Raw genomic sequence first — 11,212 nt, forward strand, 5'->3', positions numbered from 1 at the left:
AGCGTGTCCTGAGATCAGTGGTAATGTGATGTGTAGCGTGTCCTGAGATCAGTGGTCATGTGATGTGTAGCGTGTCCAGAGATCAGTGGTCATGTGATGTGTTGCGTGGGCTGAGATCAGTGGTCATGTGATGTGTTGCGTGTGCTGAGATCAGTGGTCATGTGATGTGTGTGTGTCCTGAGATCAGTGGTCATGTGATGTGTAGCGTGTCCGGAGATCAGTGGTCATGTGATGTGTTGCGTGGGCTGAGATCAGTGGTCATGTGATGTGTTGCGTGTGCTGAGATCAGTGGTCATGTGATGTGTGTGTGTCCTGAGATCAGTGGTCATGTGATGTGTAGTGTGTGCTGAGATCAGTGGTCATGTGATGTGTAGCGTGTCCTGAGATCAGTGGTAATGTGATGTGTAGCGTGTCCTGAGATCAGTGGTCATGTGATGTGTAGCGTGTCCTGAGATCAGTGGTCATGTGATGTGTTGCGTGGGCTGAGATCAGTGGTCATGTGATGTGTTGCGTGTGCTGAGATCAGTGGTCATGTGATGTGTGTGTGTCCTGAGATCAGTGGTCATGTGATGTGTGTGTGTGCTGAGATCAGTGGTCATGTGATGTGTAGTGTGTGCTGTGATCAGTGGTCATGTGATGTGTGTGTGCTGAGATCAGTGGTCATGTGATGTGTAGCGTGTGCTGAGATCAGTGGTCACCACCTGGTACGGCAACAGTACCGCCCGCAGCCGCAAAGCCCTGCAAAGGGTAGTGCGCACGGCCAGCTGCATCATTGGAGGTGAGCTTCCCTCCCTCCAGGACATTTACGCCAGGCGGTGTGTGAAGAGAGCTCAGAGGATCATCAGAGACTCTAGCCACCCGAACCATGGGCTGCTCTCACTGATGCCATCAGGCAGACGGTACCGCAGCATCAGAACACGCACCAGCCGACTCCAGAACAGCTTCTTCCCACAAACAATCAGACTCCTTAACTCTTGACCCATCAGGATCATAACACACACTGGACAGAATATCACTCAGCACAACCCACTGTAGATACACACACATTATATACACATTTATTTATCATACAGCATCTATTGCACTTTGGATTTCAATTTTTCAATCTGTGAATAATATTTTATACTGTACATTGTATATTATTATTACTATTATAGCGTAATGTATATTGTTTAGTGTATGTTTAGTGTATATTGTTTAAAGTATATGTATATTGTAAGTATGTGTATATTGTTTAAAGCTGTGAGAACTACACTCACATTGTGTAAATTATTTATTGTTTATTGTAGAGTTTACTGTGCTGTGAGTAATTGTGGGCGCATCAGTGTAATCTGATGCTGCTTTAAATGTTGTACATGTCATGTCATGACTACCATGTTGCTCGGAACTGCACCTAAGAATTTCACCTACTGTTGCACTTGTGCATATGTAGAGTGACAAATAAAGTGATTTGCTTTGATTTGATTTGATTTGATTTTTGGTCATGTGATGTGTACCGTGTGCTGAGATCAGTGGTCATGTGATGTGTAGCGTGTGCTGAGATCAGTGGTCATGTGATGTGTGTGTGCTGAGATCAGTGGTCATGTGATGTGTAGCGTGTGCTGAGATCAGTGGTCATGTGATGTGTAGCGTGTGCTGAGATCAGTGGTCATGTGATGTGTGTGTGTGTGTGCTGAGATCAGTGGTCATGTGATGTGTTGTGTGTCCTGAGATCAGTGGTCATGTGATGTGTTGTGTGTCCTGAGATCAGTGGTCATGTGATGTGTTGTGTGGGCTGAGATCAGTGGTCATGTGATGTGTGTGTGCTGAGATCAGTGGTCATGTGATGTGTGTGTGCTGAGATCAGTGGTCATGTGATGTGTTGTGTGGGCTGAGATCAGTGGTCATGTGATGTGTGTGTGCTGAGATCAGTGGTCATGTGATGTGTAGCGTGTGCTGAGATCAGTGGTCATGTGATGTGTACCGTGTCCTGAGATCAGTGGTCATGTGATGTGTAGCGTGTCCTGAGATCAGTGGTCATGTGATGTGTAGCGTGTCCTGAGATCAGTGGTCATGTGATGTGTACCGTGTCCTGAGATCAGTGGTCATGTGATGTGTTGTGTGTCCTGAGATCAGTGGTCATGTGATGTGTTGTGTGTCCTGAGATCAGTGGTCATGTGATGTGTTGTGTGGGCTGAGATCAGTGGTCATGTGATGTGTGTGTGCTGAGATCAGTGGTCATGTGATGTGTGTGTGCTGAGATCAGTGGTCATGTGATGTGTTGTGTGGGCTGAGATCAGTGGTCATGTGATGTGTGTGTGCTGAGATCAGTGGTCATGTGATGTGTAGCGTGTGCTGAGATCAGTGGTCATGTGATGTGTACCGTGTCCTGAGATCAGTGGTCATGTGATGTGTAGCGTGTCCTGAGATCAGTGGTCATGTGATGTGTAGCGTGTGCTGAGATCAGTGGTCATGTGATGTGTACCGTGTCCTGAGATCAGTGGTCATGTGATGTGTACCGTGTCCTGAGATCAGTGGTCATGTGATGTGTAGCGTGTCCTGAGATCAGTGGTCATGTGATGTGTAGCGTGTCCTGAGATCAGTGGTCATGTGATGTGTAGCGTGTCCTGAGATCAGTGGTCATGTGATGTGTAGCGTGTCCTGAGATCAGTGGTCATGTGATGTGTTGCGTGGGCTGAGATCAGTGGTCATGTGATGTGTTGCGTGTGCTGAGATCAGTGGTCATGTGATGTGTGTGTGTCCTGAGATCAGTGGTCATGTGATGTGTGTGTGTGCTGAGATCAGTGGTCATGTGATGTGTAGTGTGTGCTGTGATCAGTGGTCATGTGATGTGTGTGTGCTGAGATCAGTGGTCATGTGATGTGTAGCGTGTGCTGAGATCAGTGGTCATGTGATGTGTAGCGTGTGCTGAGATCAGTGGTCATGTGATGTGTAGCGTGTGCTGAGATCAGTGGTCATGTGATGTGTGTGTGCTGAGATCAGTGGTCATGTGATGTGTAGCGTGTGCTGAGATCAGTGGTCATGTGATGTGTAGCGTGTGCTGAGATCAGTGGTCATGTGATGTGTGTGTGTGTGCTGAGATCAGTGGTCATGTGATGTGTTGTGTGTCCTGAGATCAGTGGTCATGTGATGTGTTGTGTGTCCTGAGATCAGTGGTCATGTGATGTGTTGTGTGGGCTGAGATCAGTGGTCATGTGATGTGTGTGTGCTGAGATCAGTGGTCATGTGATGTGTGTGTGCTGAGATCAGTGGTCATGTGATGTGTTGTGTGGGCTGAGATCAGTGGTCATGTGATGTGTGTGTGCTGAGATCAGTGGTCATGTGATGTGTAGCGTGTGCTGAGATCAGTGGTCATGTGATGTGTTGTGTGTGCTGAGATCAGTGGTCATGTGATGTGTTGCGTGGGCTGAGATCAGTGGTCATGTGATGTGTTGCGTGTGCTGAGATCAGTGGTCATGTGATATGTAGCGTGTCCTGAGATCAGTGGTCATGTGATGTGTAGCGTGTGCTGAGATCAGTGGTCATGTGATGTGTAGCGTGTGCTGAGATCAGTGGTCATGTGATGTGTGTGTGTGTGCTGAGATCAGTGGTCATGTGATGTGTTGTGTGTCCTGAGATCAGTGGTCATGTGATGTGTTGTGTGTCCTGAGATCAGTGGTCATGTGATGTGTTGTGTGGGCTGAGATCAGTGCTCATGTGATGTGTTGTGTGGGCTGAGATCAGTGGTCATGTGATGTGTGTGTGCTGAGATCAGTGGTCATGTGATGTGTAGCGTGTGCTGAGATCAGTGGTCATGTGATGTGTACCGTGTCCTGAGATCAGTGGTCATGTGATGTGTTGTGTGTGCTGAGATCAGTGGTCATGTGATGTGTTGTGTGGGCTGAGATCAGTGGTCATGTGATGTGTAGCGTGGGCTGAGATCAGTGGTCATGTGATGTGTTGTGTGGGCTGAGATCAGTGGTCATGTGATGTGTTGTGTGTGCTGAGATCAGTGGTCATGTGATGTGTTGTGTGGGCTGAGATCAGTGGTCATGTGATGTGTTGTGTGTCCTGAGATCAGTGGTCATGTGATGTGTAGCGTGTGCTGAGATCAGTGGTCATGTGATGTGTACCGTGTCCTGAGATCAGTGGTCATGTGATGTGTTGTGTGTCCTGAGATCAGTGGTCATGTGATGTGTAGCGTGGGCTGAGATCAGTGGTCATGTGATGTGTTGTGTGGGCTGAGATCAGTGGTCATGTGATGTGTTGTGTGGGCTGAGATCAGTGGTCATGTGATGTGTGTGTGCTGAGATCAGTGGTCATGTGATGTGTAGCGTGTGCTGAGATCAGTGGTCATGTGATGTGTACCGTGTCCTGAGATCAGTGGTCATGTGATGTGTTGTGTGTGCTGAGATCAGTGGTCATGTGATGTGTTGTGTGGGCTGAGATCAGTGGTCATGTGATGTGTAGCGTGGGCTGAGATCAGTGGTCATGTGATGTGTTGTGTGTGCTGAGATCAGTGGTCATGTGATGTGTTGTGTGGGCTGAGATCAGTGGTCATGTGATGTGTAGCGTGTGCTGAGATCAGTGGTCATGTGATGTGTTGTGTGTGCTGAGATCAGTGGTCATGTGATGTGTTGTGTGGGCTGAGATCAGTGGTCATGTGATGTGTAGCGTGGGCTGAGATCAGTGGTCATGTGATGTGTTGTGTGGGCTGAGATCAGTGGTCATGTGATGTGTTGTGTGTGCTGAGATCAGTGGTCATGTGATGTGTTGTGTGGGCTGAGATCAGTGGTCATGTGATGTGTAGCGTGTGCTGAGATCAGTGGTCATGTGATGTGTACCGTGTCCTGAGATCAGTGGTCATGTGATGTGTACCGTGTCCTGAGATCAGTGGTCATGTGATGTGTTGTGTGGGCTGAGATCAGTGGTCATGTGATGTGTAGCGTGGGCTGAGATCAGTGGTCATGTGATGTGTTGTGTGGGCTGAGATCAGTGGTCATGTGATGTGTTGTGTGTGCTGAGATCAGTGGTCATGTGATGTGTAGCGTGTCCTGAGATCAGTGGTCATGTGATGTGTAGCGTGTGCTGAGATCAGTGGTCATGTGATGTGTACCGTGTCCTGAGATCAGTGGTCATGTGATGTGTTGTGTGTCCTGAGATCAGTGGTCATGTGATGTGTTGCGTGTGCTGAGATCAGTGGTCATGTGATATGTAGCGTGTCCTGAGATCAGTGGTCATGTGATGTGTAGCGTGTCCTGAGATCAGTGGTCATGTGATGTGTAGTGTGTGCTGAGATCAGTGGTCATGTGATATGTGTGTGCTGAGATCAGTGGTCATGTGATGTGTAGCGTGTGCTGAGATCAGTGGTCATGTGATGTGTAGCGTGTGCTGAGATCAGTGGTCATGTGATGTGTAGCGTGTGCTGAGATCAGTGGTCATGTGATGTGTTGTGTGTCCTGAGATCAGTGGTCATGTGATGTGTGTGTGCTGAGATCAGTGGTCATGTGATGTGTAGCGTGTGCTGAGATCAGTGGTCATGTGATGTGTAGCGTGTGCTGAGATCAGTGGTCATGTGATGTGTTGTGTGTGCTGAGATCAGTGGTCATGTGATGTGTTGTGTGTGCTGAGATCAGTGGTCATGTGATGTGTAGTGTGTGCTGAGATCAGTGGTCATGTGATGTGTAGTGTGTGCTGAGATCAGTGGTCATGTGATGTGTTGTGTGTGCTGAGATCAGTGGTCATGTGATGTGTTGCGTGTGCTGAGATCAGTGGTCATGTGATGTGTAGCGTGTGCTGAGATCAGTGGTCATGTGATGTGTTGTGTGTGTGCTGAGATCAGTGGTCATGTGATGTGTGTGTGTCCTGAGATCAGTGGTCATGTGATGTGTGTGTGTGTGTGTGTGTGTGTGTGTGTGTGTGTGTGTGCTGCAGGTGTTTCAGGGCTGTGGGATTCCTCGGCCGACTCCAGCCAGAAGCAAACGCTCCCCGAGGGGCCGAGGCGATGTGAAGCCGGCCTTCAGGATCTACAGCGCTGAGGTGAAGCCCACCACTGCATCAGGAACCAACCTGGACCGCCTGGTGAGCCGCGATCACACACACACACACACACACACACACACGTCACCCTGATGCGGTAACTGACCCGTGCTGTGCTCAGGTGGAGGAGCTGCAGGAGCGGCTGCGGCCCATGAGGGGATTCTGGGTAGCTCTGCCTCACACCATCTGTAATGACGAACACATGGCAGCGGACGTGACCAATGAGGAGCGCTGCTGGAACGGCCAGACCCGCGGCAGGTGAGAGAGAGAGAGAGCCCTGACCTCAGCTGAAGAGTGTGTGTGTGTGTGTGTGTGTGTGTGTGTGTGTGTGTGTGACGAGTAACGTGTGTGTGTGTGTGTGTGTGTGTGTGTGTGTGTGTGTGTGAGACGAGTAACGTGTGTGTGTGTGTGTGTGTGTGTGTGACGAGTAACGTGTGTGTGTGTGTGTGTGTGACGAGTAACGTGTGTGTGTGTGTGTGTGTGTGTGTGAGACGAGTAACGTGTGTGTGTGTGAGACGAGTAACGTGTGTGTGTGTGAGACGAGTAACGTGTGTGTGTGTGTGTGACGAGTAACGTATGTGTGTGTGTGTGTGTGTGTGTGTGTGTGTGTGAGACGAGTAACGTGTGTGTGTGTGTGTGTGTGTGTGTGTGTGTGTGTGGACTGGTAATCCCTACGTTATTGGACAAAATGTCCCCACAAAGATGGCAATATCCGAAATCCTCGTCCTTGTGGGACATTTTTAGTTCCCCATGAGGAAAACATCTTATAAATCAGACTAAGTGATGTTTTTTGAAAATGTAAAAATGCAGAATGTTTCCTGTGATGGGTAGGGGTAGTGTGTGTGTGTGTGTGTGTGTGTGTGTGTGTGTGTGTGTGTGATGGGTAGGTTTAGGGGCAGTGTTTGTGTGTGTGTGTGTGTGTGTGATGGGTAGGTTTAGGGGCAGTGTGTGTGTGTGTGTGTGATGGGTAGGTTTAGGGGCAGGGGCAGTGTGTGTGTGTGTGTGTGTGTGTGTGTGATGGGTAGGTTTAGGGGCAGTGTGTGTGTGTGTGTGATGGGTAGGTTTAGGCGCAGGGGCAGTGTGTGTGTGTGTGTGTGTGTGTGTGTGTGTGTGTGTGATGGGTAGGTTTAGGGGCAGGGTCAGTGTGTGTGTGTGTGTGTGTGTGTGTGTGTGTGTGTGTGTGTGTGTGTGTGTGTGTGGGGTTAGGTTTAGGGGCAGGGGCAGTGTAGGGGGATAGAAAATACAGTATGTACGGTATAAAAATATTACGCCTATGGAAAGTCCCCATAAAACATGAAAACCCAACATGTGTGTGTGTGTGTGTGTGTGTGTGTGTGTGTGTGTGTGTGTGTGTGTGTGTGTGTGTGTGTGTGTGTGTGTGTGTGTGTGTGTGTGTGTAGATACCTGCCGCCTGTGACCGCTGACGGTCTGGTGAATCAGGTCAATAACCCAGAGCTGGAGGTGGATGTGGCTCGGCCAGACGTCCGGACGCGCCGGCTAATCATGGAGCTGCGCGTGTGTGTGAACAGACTGAGACTCGCTCAGGCCGGACGGGACGCAGACTTCATGGACAGTGAGTGAACACACACACACACACACACACACACACACACACACACACACACACTTGTTCTCTGTGACGCAGCTTGAGTCATTCATATCCTCCTGGGACGAGGGGTTTGCATATTGACGAACGATATCTCAATATTTTCTAGAGTTTTATCCATGGCGATATTTAAAGGTATTTTGCTGAGCAGGGTTGGAGAAACGCATTACAAGTAACTTGAGTTACATAATAATATTACTTTTCCAAGTAACTAGTAAAGTAACGCATTACTTTTCAAATTTACAGAGGTGTGTGTGTGTGTGTGTGTGTGTGTGTGTGTGTGTGTGTGTGTGTGTGTGTGTGTGTGTCTGTGTGTGTGTGTGTGTGTGTGTGTGTGTGTGTCTGTCTGTCTGTGTGTCTGTCTGTGTGTGTGTGTGTGTGTCTGTGTGTGTGTGTGTGTGTGTGTGTGTGTGAACATGATGGTTATTGTAGTTCTAGACTAAATGTGAGCATTTATTTATCTCACTTGCACAATAAAGATTCTGTCCTCCTCAAAATGAAGAAAATCAGTCAAATGCTAAATCAGAGAACTATACAAACCTCCAATAATTAAATGTTAAATAAAACAACTATTTTTATGCATAATCTACCTTTATATTTAATTGACCAATGTCTTGCTGCTGACCTTTGATGATGAAAATGACTAGATTTTTTGTTTTTATTGGTAAAACTTTTTTCTCCTGCATCTATTCTCCATTATCCAGAGCTGCGCCCTCTAGTGTTCATGAGGGAATCTGCATCTTTACCTCAGCCTGGGGCGCATTATTTACATATTGGTATGAAGAGGTCTTTACCGTTGCACAAAAATATAACTTTTTTGTTATAAACAAAAACAAAAACAAGCCCAGCCCAGGTGAGAAAAAGTAACGCAAAAGTAACGTAACGCACTACTTTTCTTAAAAAGTAACTAAGTAACTCAATTAGTTACTTTTTAAGGGAGTAACACAATATTGTAATGCATTACTTTTCAGAGTAACTTTCCCCAACACTGATGCTGAGTGTGAACTGAATCCCTTTAACACTAGAACCACCAGCGGGTCAAATTCACCCATGCAGATTATTACTGTATGATACGGCTAAAAACTGTAATATGTCACTGTTTTATGCCACTGTCTTCACACAGTAATGTCTAGAGTCATGAAATGATTATTTTTAGTCATCAACTGTGTTTTTGTCTGGTTGTTTTATGCTATTTTAAGCAGATACACTAATCACTTTTTGGTGACTATAGGCTAAACCTGCAATGATGACGAGAATTAGATGGAAATAAATACATATTTGGGTGGTGTAATATTATAATAAAATGTAATTACTCCTATATTAAGATAACCCATGTTATTTAAATTACTAAAATACCCTAAATAGACAATGAAGAGCAATAATAATTCACAGCACTGCATAAGATGACAACTTATGATAATAACATACGCACAGTTTGACCTAATTAATTATTCATTTGTACAGTTATATCATTTATAATTTGAATAAGAGAACAACACCAATAAACTTGGTATAATCCATCATATCGGATTTTTTTTTCAGGAAACGGGCAGACTTGAATAAATAGCAACACAGTAGCAAACTCAATTCAAAATTGCAAAACAAAAATGTATAATTAATCCAAAGTTTGAACATTTATAAATAGGCTAAAGCATCTTTATTTGGCCGTGTGTTGTGTGAGTGTTTACAGTAGCCGAGGCGTTGCTCAAACACAGCGAAAATAGAGGAATTATATCAGGGTAAATCTGACCCGCTGGCTCTTATAGGTATAAACGCCCCGTTCTTAAATCTGGTTTTATCTAAACAATTTTAACAACAGGGGATTGTAAAGAACACAGTTTTAGTAAAAGTCAGTGACTGGGAGACTTGGATATCTTATGTACATTTGAAAAACAGCCTTGGGTAAATTTTACCCCGTGGCGGTTCTAGTGTAAAATAAGCCAATCAGACCCATACCCCTCTGTGATGATGTAATGTGTGTGTGTGTGTGTGTGTGTGTGTGTGTGTGCGTTTGTGTGTGTGTGTGTGTGTGTGCAGGTGAGGCGGAGGGCGGCAGCGGCTCAGGCGAGCGCTTCAGTGATGATTGGCTGGGGTACGGCTCCTTCTCTCCGCCCCACAACACTCTCCCTGTTGACCAGAAGCCCCGCCCCCAGGACAGGCTCCGCCCCCAGGACAGGCTCCGCCCCCAGGACATGCCCTCCAGTAAAAGGCCCCGGCTGAATGGACGAAGCCGGTCGGATGCTGGAAGTCTCTCTCCTCCGCTCCTATCTGTTCTCCTCCTCCTTCCTGTCTGTCTGTCTGTCTGTCTTTCATGAAGACCTGACTCTCAGCACATCAGCTGATCAAACCGCCAGAGGACTGCTGCTCTCTGATTGGTTAGGAGTCTGTGGTCAGCTGATCTCGCACAATCAAATGATTTGGAGCGGTTAGATGTGGCGTTCCTGTAATCATGAGGAATGTTAGTTTGAAGCGTTGATGATTGTTATTACCGTGTGTGTAACACTGAATGTACTGTGGTAAACTGATTTACTTATTTATTTATGTGTCCTTATGTACAGTTTGTGTGTGTGTGTGTGTGTGTGTGTGTGTGAAGCCCTCGAGCTGAAGGACGGATGAACAGAAGGGTTAGAGGTGAAGAACCGGCCCATCTGCTGTTGTGGGTTTGTTAGCTGTAGATTCATGCTAAAGCAACGATTAAAGTGTTTCTGACTCTTCATGTTTCTCACATGGTCTCTCACTCGCACGCACGCGCACACACACACACACACACACACACACACACACACACACACACACACACACTAACACACACGGCCTCTCTCACACACACACACACACACACACTGTTTTTATCTATTTTTACAAAAGCACAAAGTTTTGTTGTTATTGTGAGTGTACACAAATAAAAGTAGACCTTTTTTAGTTTATAATTATGTCTCACATTTATCACATTTATCTAATCGCTGTCATGAGGGAAAACCCAGTATATATATATAGTATAGTGAGCCTATACAACATTCTCAATGTGGCAAACTCTCTCACACACACACACACACAGACACACACACACACACACATCCACAAAAGGTATTGCATTGAAAGCCATTGAATGAGCCTATAACAGAGTGAGTTTTGTTTTTTTATTTTTGTCAAATAAAAAACAGTCACTCACACACACACAAACAAAGGAATTAAATGACCCAATAACTGGGCAATTAAAAAATATTGTTAAACATTGTTTTACAGAGTTCAGCCCATATGAGTTCTATTGCCATCTAGTGGCTATTGATATTGTAGCTTTAAAAATAAATTAACTTCTTAACCCGCACCGGATCGTGGGCGGGGGGGTTGACGGAAGTGGGGGTGTGTGTACTTTTATTTACTTTTGTTTTATACAAAATATTCAATCAACTATCACAAACTATGCATCATTTGAAAGCTAAAACACTCAAGATTCATGTTCTGAACTTGTTTTTGCAATAAATACACCAGAGAGGAAAGGGTTAAATGAAAAGCTAAAGGACCGTCCATGTAAACATTAGCATAATATTAGCGTTACTCATCTTTCATCTCCTGTCGTTCAGATCA

The 11,212-nt window shown here is 46.0% G+C and overlaps 1 protein-coding gene across 1 annotated transcript in view; it reads left to right on the forward strand.

Moving 5' to 3' along the window:
* The window catches only part of gpc2 (glypican 2), a 27,365-nt gene extending 16,813 nt beyond the window's left edge, over positions 1–10,552 (forward strand). Inside the window, exons 8-11 of the mRNA XM_079839027.1 lie at positions 5,914–6,060; positions 6,140–6,276; positions 7,419–7,591; positions 9,662–10,552. Of these exons, the coding sequence (XP_079695153.1) occupies positions 5,914–6,060; positions 6,140–6,276; positions 7,419–7,591; positions 9,662–9,939 (735 nt within the window). The 3' untranslated portion in view covers positions 9,940–10,552. The remainder of the gene's footprint in view (positions 1–5,913; positions 6,061–6,139; positions 6,277–7,418; positions 7,592–9,661) is intronic.
* Positions 10,553–11,212: the final 660 nt, after the last annotated feature.

This window comes from Gobio gobio, assembly GCF_949357685.1.
Source record: "Gobio gobio genome assembly, chromosome: 16".
In the NCBI taxonomy this organism is placed as follows: domain Eukaryota; kingdom Metazoa; phylum Chordata; class Actinopteri; order Cypriniformes; family Gobionidae; genus Gobio; species Gobio gobio.